The sequence below is a fragment of the Phyllobates terribilis genome, unplaced genomic scaffold, assembly GCF_046119375.1.
Source record: "Phyllobates terribilis strain yellow unplaced genomic scaffold, ASM4611937v1 Scaffold_1__5_contigs__length_1240528914, whole genome shotgun sequence".
Classification (NCBI taxonomy): Eukaryota; Metazoa; Chordata; class Amphibia; order Anura; family Dendrobatidae; genus Phyllobates; species Phyllobates terribilis.
In genome coordinates, this window is record NW_027362761.1 from 754,753,203 (window position 1) to 754,769,054 (window position 15,852).

Genomic DNA, 15,852 nt, shown 5'->3' on the forward strand with positions numbered 1-15,852 from the left:
ACTATGAATTAACACATGTGGAATTATATACTTAACAAAAAAGTGTGAAACAACTGAAAATATGTCTTATATTCTAGGTTCTTCAAAGTAGCCACCTTTTGCTTTGATGACTGCTTTGCACACTCTTGGCATTCTCTTGATGAGCTTCAAGAGGTAGTCACCGGAAATGGTCTTCCAACAATTTTGAAGGAGTTCCCAGAGATGCTTAGCACTTGTTGGCCCTTTTGCCTTCACTCTGCGGTCCAGCTCACCCCAAAGCATCTCGATTGGGTTCAGGTCTGGTGACTGTGGAGGCCAGCTCATCCGGCGTAGCACCCCATCACTCTCACTCTTGGTCAAATAGCCCTTACACAGCCTGGAGGTGTGTTTGTGGTCATTGTCCTGTTGAAAAATAAATGATGGTCCAACTAAACGCAAACCGGATGGAATAGCATGCCGCTGCAAGATGCTGTGGAAGCCATGCTGGCTCAGTATGCCTTCAATTTTGAATAAATCCCCAACAGTGTCACCAGCAAAGCACCCCCACATCATCACACCTCCGCCTCCATGCTTCACGGTGGGAACCAGGCATGTAGAGTCCATCCGTTCACCTTTTCTGCGTCGCACAAAGACACAGTGGTTGTTACCAAAGATCTCAAATTTGGACTCATCAGACCAAAGCACAGATTTCCACTGGTCTAATGTCCATTCCTTGTGTTCTTTAGCTCAAACAAGTATCTTCTGCTTGTTGCCTGTCCTTAGCAGTGGTTTCCTAGCAGCTATTTTACCATGAAGGCCTGCTGCACAAAGTCTCCTCTTAACAGTTGTTGTAGAGATGTGTCTGCTGCTAGAACTCTGTGTGGCATTGACCTGGTCTCTAATCAGAGCTGCTGTTAACCTGCGATTTCTGAGGCTGGTGACTCTGATAAACTAATCCTCAGAAGCAGAGGTGACTCTTGGTCTTCCTTTCCTGGGGCAGTCCTCATGTGAGCCAGTTTCTTTGTAGCGCTTGATGGTTTTTGCAACTGCACTTGGGGAAACTTTCAAAGTTTGCCCAATTCTTCGGACTGACTGACCTTCATTTCTTAAAGTAATGTTAGCCACTCGTTTTTCTTTACTTAGCTTTTTTCTTGCCATAATACAAATTCTAACAGTCTATTCAGTAGGACTATCAGCTGTGTATAAACCAGACTTCTGTACAACACAACTGATGGTCCCAACCTCATTTATAAGGCAAGAAATCCCACTTATTAAACCTGACAGGGCACACCTGTGAAGTGAAAACCATTTCCGGTGACTACCTCTTGAAGATCATCAAGAGAATGCCAAGAGTGTGCAAAGCAGTCATCAAAGCAAAAGACATCAGTTGTTTCACACTTTTTTTTGTTAAGTATATAATTCCACATGTGTTAATTCATAGTTTTGATGCCTTCAGTGTAAATGTACAATTTTCAAAGTCATGAAAATACAGAAAAATCTTTAAATGAGAAGATGTGTCCAAACTTTTGGTCTGTACTGTATGGTTGAACCTCAGATATATTATGTCGAGGTGTTACCTACCTTTGCTCTTTTCTGCCTGTTTTACAACATTTAGAGCAGTGCTCCCCAACTCCAGTCCTCAAGGCCCACCAACAGGTCATGTTTTCAGGATTTGCTTACTATTGCACAGGTGATGGAATTATTACCTGTGCAGGTGATGGAATTATCACCTGTGCAATACTAAGGAAATCCTGAAAACATGTCCTGCTGGTGGGGCTTGAGGACTGGAGTTGGGGAACCGTGATTTAGAGCAGCAATCAAAGGGTTTTGTGAAAATCTTGATCCCTAAATAAGGGGCCTAACCCAGACACCTTTTAGCAAAATATTAAAATGGAATATCATGGGGGAGTGCAATTCCATGACTGGTGCCAAAGAAGGAAATGAGTTACAAAAAATACACTTGGGCTGCTTGTGTTGGTGCTATCAAGTATTATTTTACTATTTCTAGTGAGAACTCTTTAAAGGGAACCTGTCACCTGAAATAACACTATTAACCTGCAGATATGGGGTTAATCTGCAGGTTAATAGAGTTATTATGCTGCCTTGCGCCTGCACGCAGCCGAATAGAGCGGGGACAAAATTAACTTTATTCTCCCTGCCAGCATTCGGTTTCAGTCATGCGGTGGGAGGCGCCGCGGGTTCAGTCATCGCTGAGAATACAATGATTGAACCTGCTATTGACCTGCAGATTGACTGCATATCTGCAGGTTTAGGCCGGGGTCCCACTAGTGTATGGCATCTGACGCGAGAGCATCGGATGCGATATGCTAATGACATTCGGCTGCCGCTCTGCTGCTAGAGGGAGCTGAATGTCAGTGCTCCGTGCTCCGATCTTCTAGCACAGAGAGGATCGCAGCACAGCTGCGGAGGAGACAGAGAAATCAATTTCTCCATCTCCTCTGTTGCTGGCATTACTGTTTGTAATCAATCAAAATCACACTTTATGAATGTTTTAACCTTGTGACTGGAAGTCCGAGGTAACGGTCACAAGCAGCTGGTGAGTGCATGCTTTTTATTTCACGGCTGAGGTTGTGCTTCTAATCTAAATTCTCTGCCCGTATTGTACTTAACAGCCGTCATCTTCATATTTTATCAGTGCTGCTCTCAGGGCCGGCGTCACCACCCGGGCAAATGCCGGGGCCCTGAGCAAGCGGGGGGGACACTAGCCGTCGGTGACACCGGCATGCAATTTGGCCCCGAGTGGGCTCCCCCCCGCTTGCTCAAGGCCCCGGCACTTGCAATACTTACCTCTCCCTGTTCCTCCGCAGCTCTGGTGTTTTCTGACTCTGTGACGTCTCAGGACAGAGGGCGCGATGACGTCACTGCAGAAAGCCCACTGATCTGAGCAGTCATAATGCAGAGATATGGAAGACTGCGACGCTGAGGAGTCCAGACCAGAGCAGAGACCAGCGAGGTGAATGTTACCTCTGATTTTAGGTCAGCCAGAAGTTGTGGTCACAAGAGGGGGGACAAGTGACATCCTGCATGGGCATTATATGGGAGTGGGGAAGGTGACATCCTGTATGGGGCATTATATGGGGGGGAACAAGTGACATCCTCCATGTGGCAGTATATGAGTGGGGGAACAAGTGACAGACATCCTGCATAGGGCATCATAAGGGGGGGGGGTGGCATCCTGCATGGGGCATTATATGGGGGGGAAGTGACATACTGCATGGGGCATTATATGGGGGGGAAGTGACGTCCTGCATGGGGCATTATATGGGGGGAGTGACATCCTGCATGGGGCATTATATGAGGGGAGAGGTGATATCCTGCATGGGGCATTACATGGAGAAGTGACATCCTGCATGGGGCATTATATGGGGGGTAGGTGACATCCTGCATGGGGCATTATATGGGGGGGGAGTGACATCCTGCATGGGGCTCTATATGGGGGGGGGTAGTGACATCCTGCATGGGGCATTATATGGGAGGAAGTGACATCCTGCATGGGGCATTATATGGGGGGGAATTGACATCCTGCATGGGGCATTATATGGGGGAGAAGCGACATCCTGCATGGGGCATTATATGGGGGGGAGAGAGAGGTGACATCCTGCATGGGGCATTATATGAGGGGGGAAGTGACATCCTGCATGGGGCATTATATGGGGGGAAAGGTGACATCCTGTATGGGGCATTATATAGGGGAGAAGTGACATCCTGCATGGGGCATTATATGGGGGAGGGGGGAGTGACATCCTGCATGGGGCATTATATGGGGGGGAAGTGACGTCCTGCATGGGGCATTATATGGGGGGAAGTGACATCCTGCATGGGGCATTATATGAGGGGAGAGGTGACATCCTGCATGGGGCATTATATGGAGGAAAAGTGACATCCTGCAGGGGCATTATATGGGGGGAGAGGTGACATCCTGCATGGGGCATTATATGGGGGGGGGGAGTGACATCCTGCATGGGGCTCTATATGGGGGGGAGTGACATCCTGCATGGGGCATTATATGGGGGGAAGTGACATCCTGCATGGGGCATTATATGGGGGGGAAGTGACATCCTGCATGGGGCATTATATGGGGGAGAAGTGACATCCTGCATGGGGCATTATATGGGGGGGAAAGGTGACATCCTGCATGGCGCATTATATGGGGGGAGTGACATCCTGCATGGGGCATTGTATGGGGGAGAAGTGACATCCTGCATGGGGCATTATATGGGGGGGAGTGACATCCTGCAAGGGGCTCTATATGGGGGAGGGGAAGTGACATCCTGTATGGGGCATTATATCGGGGAAGTGACATCCTGCATGGGGCATTATGTGGGGCCAGTATCCTCTATGGAGCATTATATGGGGGCCAGTATCCGGTATGGAGCATTATATGGGGACCAGTATTCTGCATGGAGCATTATATGGGGTTCATTATTCTGTATGAAGCGTTATATGGGGACCAGTATTCTGTAGGAAGCGTTATATGGGGACCAGTATTCTGTATGGAGCATTATATGGGGACCAGTATCCTGTATGGAGCATTATATGGCAACCAGTATCCTGTATGGAGCATTATATGGGGACCAGTATTCTGTATGGAGCGTTATATGGGGACCAGTATCCTGTATGGAGCGTTATAAGGGGGCCAGTATCCTCTATGGAGAATTATACGGGGACCAGTATCCTGTATGGAGCATTATATGGGGGTCAGTATTCTGTATGGAGCGTTATATGGGGACCAGTATTCTGCGTGGAGCAATATATGGCGCCCATAATATTGTATGGAGGACTATGTGGTGCCCATATTACTGTACGGAGGACTATGTGGGGTCATTATTCTGTATGGAGCAATATATGGGGCCCATAATACTGTATGGAGGACTATATTGTCCGGTCTGCACTGTGCACTGCGAGGATTCGCCGGTTTCTGAGCTATTGTAGAATTTACAATAGATATCGCTCATGTAATTTAAGAAGTGAAATCTTCGGCATTGTACTATATATATTTCTGTGCGGTATCTGTGCATCATGAATCGTGTATGTGTTAAAGGGGCCCACTGAGACTCTTTCGCCCGGGGCCCACAAAAACCTTGAGCTGGCCCTGATTTTGAGGTATGAGTTGAAGTTTTGAATGTCTCCATTGAATTTACCATTCATTGTACTTGAAAACGGCGGTGAAATTGTAAAGAATGCAATTCCGAAATTGTTTTTTTCTTTACATTATCCATTGAATGGTAAAAAATAACTTATCAAAATGCTTTCTAGGTTGGTACAATTACAGCGATATCAAACTTGTAGTTTTTTTTTCCTGAAGGGGTAAAAAAATTCAGAAATTGGTAAAAAAAATAGTTTGCTTGTGTCGCTGTTTTCCAAGAGCTGTAATATTCTCATTTTTCGGTGGATGGTGATGTGTGATTGTTCTTTTGTGTGGAGAGCTGCTGTGTTTGTTGACACCATTTTGGGGAAGATAAGATGCTTTGTTTCTTGTTGCATTTACTGAAAAAAATGCAATTCTGGGGTTTCCAATCTCATTTCTATTAACGGCATTTACCAATCACGTTAATTTGTTCTATATTTTCATGGACTGGACCTCTATGGACATGGTGATACCAAATTTTTCTTTAGGACCAGGTCTGTGTGTGGTGGGGGTGATTCAAGTTTTATGTTGTTTTTAAAAACATTTTTTTTAATTTCTTTATTCCCCATATAGATATATAGTAAAAGTTCTGGTTTCCTATGAAGCCCCAGAGGTACCACCACGGACGGCGAGTGCTTTCAGGACCCCCGGCTGTCATGGCCACCTATCGGCGGACCGCCATCACAATGATTGCAGAATATTGGAGCAGACCCCGCCGGTACGGATGTGCATGGTTCTTCCCTGAGTAGACATGTTCTTCAGGCTATATGAGGGGCTTCTTATGAAGGAAGGAGGGATTTATGAGCTGTTGTTCACCTTTCTTATCTTTTACAACTCGTTCACTTTCCCGCCACTGAATCCACCTGTCCTACTAATAAGCCTGTAGCTGGTCCTCAAGGAGCAAGGAGTTTAGTCACAACACTGCCCTGCGTCATAACGAGCCACTTATACAGACTGAATAAGGAAAATGGCCGCTCAGGGAAGAACTGCTGCCGCCCCTGACATTACACATCTGCAGTTCGGCACGTCTGTAACTGCTGCGCCTGCTCAGGCTCCCGGCGATCATTGCGTTTCACCCTTGAACACAAGCCAGCAATGAGGAGACGGAGTCTGGTGACGTCATCTACGCATGCTCAGTCTTCATCTGGCGAGAGCGAGCTGCTCGGAGGTTGTATTCCTGGCGCAGTGGATATATATATAATACAGGCCATGAGAGAGGGCGGCCAGTCTGAAGAGCTCAAGGTAATAATGGAGGCCGGTGATACCGCTACAAGGCCTTCTTATAGAGCAACTACTAGGAGCGGGGAATAATGGCCGCCAGTGTCCAGCCCAGTATAAATGCTGGTGATATGAAAGGGGTTTCTCCACTACTGGACAGACCCGGCCTAAAGGGGTTCTCTGCCACTGGACAGACACCAGCCTAAAGGGGTTCTCTGCCACTGGACAGACACCAGCCTAAAGGGGTTCTCTGCCACTGGACAGACACCAGCCTAAAGGGGTTCTCTGCCACTGGACAGACACCAGCCTAAAGGGGTTCTCCGTCACTGGACAGACACCAGCCTAAAGGGGTTCTCCGTCACTGGACAGACACCAGCCTAAAGGGGTTCTCCGCCAGTGGTCAGACCCAGCCTAAAGGGGTTCTCCGCCAGTGGACAGACCCAACCTAAAGGGGTTCTCTGCCAGTGTACAGACCCAACCTAAAGGGGTTCTCCGCCAGTGGACAGACCCAGCCTAAAGGGGTTCTCCGCCAGTGGACAGACCCAGCCTAAAGGGGTTCTCCGCCACTGGACAGACCCAGCCTAAAGGGGTTCTCTGCCAGTGTACAGACCCAGCCTAAAGGGGTTCTCTGCCAGTGTACAGACCCAGCCTAAAGGGGTTCTCCGCCAGTGGACAGACCCAGCCTAAAGGGGTTCTATGCCAGTGGACAGACCCAGCCTAAAGGGGTTCTCCGCCAGTGTACACACCCAGCCTAAAGGGGTTCTCCGCCAGTGGACAGACCCAGCCTAAGGGGTTCTCCGCCAGTGGACAGACCCAGCCTAAAGGGGTTCTCCGCCACTGGACAGACCCAGCCTAAAGGGGTTCTCCGCCACTGGACAGACCCAGCCTAAAGGGGTTCTCTGCCAGTGTACAGACCCAGCCTAAAGGGGTTCTCCGCCACTGGACAGACCCAGCCTAAAGGGGTTCTCTGCCACTGGACAGACACCAGCCTAAAGGGGTTCTCCGCCACTGGACAGACCCAGCCTAAAGGGGTTCTCCGCCACTGGACAGACACCAGCCTAAAGGGGTTCTCCGCCAGTGGTCAGACCCAGCCTAAAGGGGTTCTCCGCCAGTGGACAGACCCAGCCTAAAGGGGTTCTCCGCCAGTGGACAGACCCAGCCTAAAGGGGTTCTCCGCCAGTGTACAGACCCAGCCTAAAGGGGTTCTCCGCCAGTGGTCAGACCCAGCCTAAAGGGGTTCTCCGCCAGTGGTCAGACCCAGCCTAAAGGGGTTCTCCGCCAGTGGACAGACCCAACCTAAAGGGGTTCTCTGCCAGTGTACAGACCCAGCCTAAAGGGGTTCTCTGCCAGTGTACAGACCCAGCCTAAAGGGGTTCTCTGCCAGTGGACAGACCCAGCCTAAAGGGGTTCTCTGCCAGTGGACAGACCCAGCCTAAAGGGGTTCTCTGCCAGTGGACAGACCCAGCCTAAAGGGGTTCTCTGCCAGTGGACAGACCCAGCCTAAAGGGGTTCTCCGCCACTGGACAGACCCAGCCTAAAGGGATTCTCTGCCACTGGACAGACACCAGCCTAAAGGGGTTCTCCGCCACTGGACAGACACCAGCCTAAAGGGGTTCTCCGCCAGTGGTCAGACCCAGCCTAAAGGTGTTCTCTGCCAGTGTACAGACCCAGCCTAAAGGGGTTCTCTGCCAGTGGACGGACCCAGCCTAAAGGGGTTCTCCGCCAGTGAACGGACCCAGCCTAAAGGGGTTCTCCGCCAGTGAACGGACCCAGCCTAAAGGGGTTCTCCGCCAGTGGACACACCCAGCCTAAAGGGGTTCTCCGCCAGTGGACACACCCAGCCTAAAGGGGTTCTCCGCCAGTGGACACACCCAGCCTAAAGGGGTTCTCCGCCAGTGGACACACCCAGCCTAAAGGGGTTCTCCGCCAGTGGACACACCCAGCCTAAAGGGGTTCTCTGCCAGTGTACAGACCCAGCCTAAAGGGGTTCTCTGCCAGTGGACGGACCCAGCCTAAAGGGGTTCTCCGCCAGTGGACGGACCCAGCCTAAAGGGGTTCTCCGCCAGTGGACGGACCCAGCCTAAAGGGGTTCTCCGCCACTGGACGGACCCAGCCTAAAGGGGTTCTCCGCCACTGGACGGACCCAGCCTAAAGGGGTCCTCTGCCACTGGACGGACCCAGCCTAAAGGGGTTCTCCGCCACTGGACAGCCCCTTCTCAGTTACAACATTCCCCACATAGATTACAAGCTCCATATACTCATCTCCAGGCTGGTACCATTATGGCTGCAGCAGGCATGTGACAATATTTATGAGCCCAACTGTGGACACAGCACTGATTGTGGAGGTAGCATAGATTTTCCTTCCTGTATAGAGCTCTCTGCAATAGGTTTGGTACAATGATTACAAGCATGTGATGCATCCAGTTAAAGGGGTTTTCTTTAGAAGACAGCCTCATCTATATTCCCTATTATAGCATGTGGACATTACAGAGGAAGGGGGAGAGGTCTTCCACTTTGGACTCATCTTTAAAGGGAACCTGTCACGTCCTACTATGTACACTGCCCCCATAGCGGCGTTAGTGATGCAATGTGCAACACTAACAAGCTGTTTTCATGAAAACCGGTGGTAGTACAATGATTTTATAACATTATATATCCTTTGTCTTACCTGCTTGTATTCAGTCATAGGGGTGTGATTCTATCAGAATAATTCCGGCAGTCACACCCTGTCGACAGAACATCCTGGAAGAGAAAGAGCTGCTCTGTTGTCATGAAGCAGCCGAATCGCCGGCAGGAGCGGTCCGTGATGTTTCTGAGCTGGCGCCGGGCAGAATAGGCATGTTAGAAACTACCTGCCTATCAGTTCTTAGCCACATGAAAAAAAAAAGTCCCGAATAACCGGGACCCCTTTAAGCCAGGGTAACCCCTTTAAGCCTAAACTCTGTGGGAGTGACTCCTATTCTGTGGACTCAAGCTGTCCTTGGATTATACCGACACCATTTCTCTGAATATATAATATTGCATTACCACTGGTGAAGAAATGTCCGGATGGCTATGATTTTCCCTGGAAGCAGGACTAGGGGAGATCAGCTAATTGCTTTGGGGGCGGCATTCTTACTGTCGTTCTCACTAATGAGATAATCCATTTAAATAGGTATTTACACAGGATCTGTCATACGTGTCTTTTTGGTGTGGGTCAGAGAAGTTGAACATGTATACATCTGGAGGCATGGAGTCCCTCATCGCCTTGTCCTGTCCGCTGCTGCAGCATCTATGAATGGAGGGTACAGGACCCCGATTCTCATGCTGGTCTGTGGCTGTGCTATAAATGTCTAAAGTGAGAATACCTCTATAAGTGCTGGTAGAAAACTTAAATTTACTCTACCTTGCCATTTCTGTAAAAACATGGATTGTTATAAATTTATCGTTGCATTAACCCCTTCATGCCGGTGGGCATAACTATACGTCTATACTGGAGTGAGTACATGTGGAGGAGGCCCAGGAGCTGAGCTCCCTCTACATGTGACTGATGTCAGCTATGTTACATAATCAGCATCTGACTCTTAACAGCTGCGGCTATGAACCTTTTAAATACTATTGATGGCGGCATTTCACTGATGTCACAGCCGGTGCGGGGTGCTAATGTGTTACTATGACTGCAGGGGGTGTGCAGAAGACCCCTGTCGCTGCCATCTTGGTACTCTTGGGAAGCTCATCTATATACTGAACGTCAAAGTCCGAGATTTCACCCTCTAGAGACAGAGCCAATTTTTAGCTTAATATTGCTTTAGCTGCAAATTTTTAACTTTTACAAGTGATAATAGGGGGAAATGGACACTACGATGCATTACACAATTTCTCCCAAACATGGCAATATCCCATATGTGGCCAATAACTGCTGTCTGCTGCACAGCCAGGCCCTGAAGGGAAGAAGCGCTGTTTGGTGTTTGGGATGTAAATTCGGCTGTAATAGATTGCAGAAACCATGTCACATTTAACCAAATATTCAAATAGCATATCATATATTAATGTGGCTAGGAACTAAAGTTCCCCCGAAATAATAAGACAAATAGGGGGTGGAGTACTCCTATAGACCAAGAGCAAAAAAGGAAAAATGGAGTAACCATAAACCACCAAATAGAATAAAAGCCTTGTTTTTTATTAAGACACATTAATAGTTAGATGACATATCAGTGAGATCTAGTATAGGAGGAAGAGGTAGACCTATCCATATACAGTATCACCTATGGGAACGTTATCACTTGGGCTTATATATGTAAAAAGCAGATACAAACAAATGTAGGGTATAATGAATGACCATGTTAATAAATAGGTATGTATCACCCCAACATCACATATTATACAAGGTAAAGTAAAACTCAAACAATACCCATGACAGGACCTATACAGATGAGAATTCAATAATGGTCAAAGCACAATGCTGAGCTTACCCATGGCGTGTATGGTGAGAGCGCCCCACACTGCCCCAAGACTATCTGGTGGCCGTGACTGGGTCCATTATGGGTACGGGTGCAATATTTCTTCATCTGTAGGGTTATATTATCTACCCAAATACTGCTCATAGAGACAGGCTGATTGTGTGCTATCCATGTCCACAGTGACTTTCATATTATACACTATGCTATGGCTCATACTTTTAATATTAATTGGTCTATATCCTTTCTGTAGGTGCCTCAGTCTTTAATAGTTCTATTATACAACTGATATTAATATATATATATATTTGTGTCACCAAGTATTTGGCTGCTGGTTTGTCATCCTTTTTAAATTAAGTGTTTGTTAATGTTGAAAAGTGTAATAAAGTTTAACTTGTTCTTGGCCTTAAAACTCCCTTGTCGTGCTATTTAATATATTGATTGGAGTGGCATTCTGGGCCTATTACCTTTTTGTTGGGCTGAATATGGCTCAGATGTAGAGGCAATAAGCTGTGTGCCCACGATCTGGAGCCACTGTGGGTTTGATGCTGCAGACTTGTGCAGCGTGAAACCCGCAGGAGTAAGATGTTACATCATAGTGGATGGATTTGTAGAAATCCCATGTCCACTATGCGTCTGCGGCTCACTCGCGGAAACTGACATGCGGCGCGTCTTTCCAGACGGCAGCATGTTAATTTCTGCGGCGGGTCCGCATGCTGGCTTTTCCCATAGACCTAACCTCTGAGGAAAGTCCGCAGGTGAAGAACAAAATGGCGCCGCTCATTTGCATAGATGAGCGGAAGCCACCGGCGGCTCTTCTGCAGCGTTCGGGCCGCAGGCTGGTACGCATCGTGGGCACATACCCTTCATGTACCTAATGAATCTATTCCTATTTACAGTGGGTACGGAAAGTATTCAGACCCCTTTAAATTGTTCACTCTTTGTTTCATTGCAGCTATTTGTTAACTTCTAAAAAGTTCATTTTTTTCTCATTAAAGTACACTCTGCACCCCATCTTTACTGGAAAAAAAAAGAAATGTAGAAATTTTTGCAAATTTATTAAAAAAGAAAAACTGAAATATCACATGGTCATAAGTATTCAGACCCTTTGCTCAGATACTGATATTTAAATCACATGCTGTCCATTTCCTTGTGATCTTCCTTGAGATGGTTCTACTCCTTCATTGGAGTCGAGCTGTGTTTAATTAAACTGATAGGACTTGATTTGGAAAGGCACACACCTGTCTATATAAGACCTCACATCTCACAGTGCATGTCAGACCAAATGAGAATCATGAGCTCAGAGACTGAATTGTGTCAAGGCACAGACCTGGCCAAGGTTACAAAAGAATTTCTGCATTACTCAAGGTTCCTAAGAGCGCATTGGCCTCCATAATCCTTAAATGGAAGAAGTTTGGGACCACCAGAAGTCTTCCTAGACCTGGCCGTCCAGCCAAACTGAGCAATCGTGGGAGAAGAATCTTGGTGAGAGGGGTAAAGAAGAACCCCAAGATCACTGTGGCTGAGCTCCAGAGATGCAGTAGGGAGATGGGAGAAAGTTCCACAAAGTCAACTATCACTGCAGCCCTCCACCAGTCAGACCTTTATGGCAGAGTGGCCCGACTGAAGCCTCTCCTCAGTGAAGACATATGAAAGCCCGCATAGAGTTTGCTCAAAAACACATGAAGGACTCCCAGACTATGAGAAATAAGATTCTCTGGTCTGATGAGACGAAGATAGAACTTTTTGGTGATAATTCTAAGTGGTATGTGTGGAGAAAACCAGGCACTGCTCATCACCTGCCCAATACAATCCCAACAGTGAAACATGGTGGTTTCAGCATCATGGTATGGGGGTGTTTTTCAGCTGCAGAGACAGGGCGACTGGTTGCAAATGAAGGAAACATGAATGCAGCCAAGTACAGAGATATCCTGGATGAAAACCTGTTCAAGAGTGCTCTGGACCTCAGACTTTGCCGAAGGTTCACCTTCCAACAAGACAATGACCCTAAGAAAACAGCTAAAATAACAAAGGAGTGGCTTCAGAACAACTCTGTGACCATTCTTGACTGGCCCAGCCAGAGCCCTGACATAAACCCAATTGAGCATCTCTGGAGAAACCTGAAAATGGCTGTCCACCAGCGTTCACCATCCAACCTGACGGAACTGGAGAGGATCTGCAAGGAAGAATGGCAGAGGATCCCCAAATCCAGGTGTGAAAAACTTGTTGCATCATTCCCAAGAAAACTCATGGCTGTACTAGCTCAAAAGGGTGCTTCTACTGAATACTGAGCAAAGGGTCTTAATACTTATGACAATGTGATATTTCAGTTTTTCTTTTTTTAAAAATTTGCAAAAATTTCTACATTTCTGTTTTTTTTTTAGTCAAGATGGGGTGCAGAGTGTACTTTAATGGGGAAAACAATGAACTTTTTAGAATTTACCAAATGGCTGCAATGAAACAAAGAGTAAAAAATTTAAAGGGGTCTGAATACTTTCCGTACCCACAGTATATATACAGGTAAGTCCAGTACAAGTGACGAGTGACCCAGACTAAGCCTTTGAAATATATAAAGCACATTGTTGTACTACATTATTTGTATGTCTCTTAATGGACATTTTACTTAGTTTCTGTTTTTATTCTTTGCTTTAGACTCCTGACACTAAGATGAGTGTCCAAGATGTGGGTTCATCAAAAGGACTGAAGAGAAAGTCATTTCTGGAAATTGCTGACAAGGTTAGTAAGTACATCTACTTTGATCTCCACAGCATATACAGAGGGCTTAAAAGTGAAAGCACTTCAGTTTTAGAAATCTCTGACCTGTCCTATAAATACAGTGGTGGCCAAAAGTATTGGCACCCCTGCAATTCTGTCAGATAATACTCAGTTTCTTCCTGAAAATGATTGCAATCACAAATTCTTTGGTCTTATTATCTTCATTTAATTTGCTTGCAAGGAAAAAACACAGAAGAGAATGAAGGAAAAATCAAATCATTGATCATTTCACACAAAACTCCAAAAATGGGCCAGACAAAAGTATTGGCACCCTCAGCTAAATACTTGGTTGCACAACCTTTAGCCAACATAACTGCGAACAACCGCTTGCGGTAACCATCAATGAGTTTCTTACAATGCTCTGCTGGAATTGTAGACCATTCTTCTTTGGCAAACTGCTCCAGGTCCCTGATATTTGAAGGCTGCCTTCTCCAAACTGCCATTTTGAGATCTCTCCACAGGTGTTCTATGGGATTCAGGTCTGGACTCATTGCTGGCCACCTTAGAAGTCTCTAGTGCTTTCTCTCAAACCATTTTATAGTGCTTTTGGAAGTGTGTTTTGGGTCATTGTCCTGCTGGAAGACCCATGACCTCTGAGGGAGACCCAGCTTTCTCACACTGGGCACTACATTATGCTGCAAAATTTGTTGGTAGTCTTCAGACTTCATAATGCCATGCACACAGTCAAGCAGTCCAGTGTCAGAGGCAGCAAAAGCAACCCCAAAACATCAGGGAACCTCCGCCATGTTTGACTGTAGGGACCGTGTTCTTTTCTTTGAATGCCTCCCAAAAGCCCTACTTTTGTCTCATCTGACCAGAGAACATTCTTCCAAAACGTTTTAGGCTTTCTCAGGTAAGTTTTGGCATACTCCAGCCTGGCTTTTATATGTCTCGGGGTAAGAAGTGGGGTCTTCCTGGGTATCCTACCATACAGTCCCTTTTCATTCAGACGCCGACGGATAGTACGGGTTGACACTGTTGTACCCTCGGACTGCAGGGCAGCTTGAACTTGTTTGGATGTTAGTCGAGGTTCTTTATCCACCATCCACACAATCTTGCGTTGAAATCTCTCGTCAATTTTTCTTTTCCGTCCACATCTAGGGAGGTTAGCCACAGTGCCATGGGCTTTAAACTTCTTGATGACACTGGGCATGGAAGACACAGGAACATTCAGGTCTTTGGAGATGGACTTGTAGCCTTGAGATTGCTCATGCTTCCTCACAATTTGGTTTCTCAAGTCCTCAGACAGTTCTTTTGTCTTCTTTCTTTTCTCCATGCTCAATGTGGTACACACAAGGACACAGGACAGAGATTGAGTCAACGTTAACCCCTTAACTACCGGTGACGTATTAGTACGCACATTTGCGTACTGCCCGTTCAGTGAGGGCTGCTGCGCTGAGCCCTCACTGAACGGAGCACATGTCAGCTGATTCTTACAGCTGACATGTGCCCGCAACAGCCCCGGGTGGAATCGCGATCCACCCGTGGCTGTTAACATGTTAAATGCCGCTGTCAAACTCCGACAGCGGCATTTAACGCGCGCTTCCGGGTAGCGCGTCATAAGCCCCGCCCACCGGCGACCCCATCACGTGATCGCGGGTCACCGATGGGTGGGCATGACAACCCAGGGTCTGCAGCAGATGCCTGTGTTTGTCATGATCTTGTCGCTATGAGTGCCACCTAGTGGTCGGCGCTCATAGCACAGGACCATTTCTGCTGCATGAAGGGGACCTGCTCGTCCCCTGTATGTAGCAGAGGCGATCGGACAGTTGCTGCTTCTAGTCTCCTATGGAGACTATAGAAGCAAGCAAAAAGTAAAAAAAAAAAGTTTTTAAAAATATAAAAAAAATTAAAAAAATATAAAAGTTTAAATCACCCCCCTTTCGCCCCATTCAAAATAAAATATATAAAAAAAAAACCCTACATACACATATTTGGTATCGCCGCGTTCAGAATCGCCCGATCTATCAATATAAAAAAAGAATTAATCCGATCATTAAACGGCGTAACGAGAAAAAAATTTTAAACGGCAGAATTACGTTTTTTGGTCGCCGCAAAATTGCAATAAAATGCAATAACGGGCGATCAAAACATCGGATCTACCCCAAAATGTTATCAATAAAAACGTCAGCTCGGCGCACAAAAAATAAGCCCTCACCCAGCCCCAGATCCCGAAAAATGGAGACGCTACGGGTCTTAGAAAATGGCACTATTTTTTATTTTTTTTTTACCAAATTTTGGAATTTTTTTTCACCACTTAAATATAAAAGAACCTATACATGTTTGGTGTCTATGAACTTGTAATGACCTGTAGAA

The 15,852-nt window shown here is 46.7% G+C and overlaps 1 protein-coding gene across 3 annotated transcripts in view; it reads left to right on the top strand.

Moving 5' to 3' along the window:
- Positions 1 to 6,210: 6,210 nt before the first annotated feature.
- Positions 6,211 to 15,852, top strand: part of LOC141149600 (uncharacterized) — a 56,383-nt gene continuing 46,741 nt past the window's right edge. For all 3 annotated transcript variants that reach the window (XR_012245906.1, XM_073636906.1, XM_073636907.1), the window contains exons 1-2: positions 6,211 to 6,349; positions 13,414 to 13,497. Coding sequence is in view for 2 of the 3 variants with exons in the window: in XM_073636906.1 (XP_073493007.1) it covers positions 6,317 to 6,349; positions 13,414 to 13,497 (117 nt within the window). In the remaining variant the exon portion in view is untranslated. The remainder of the gene's footprint in view (positions 6,350 to 13,413; positions 13,498 to 15,852) is intronic.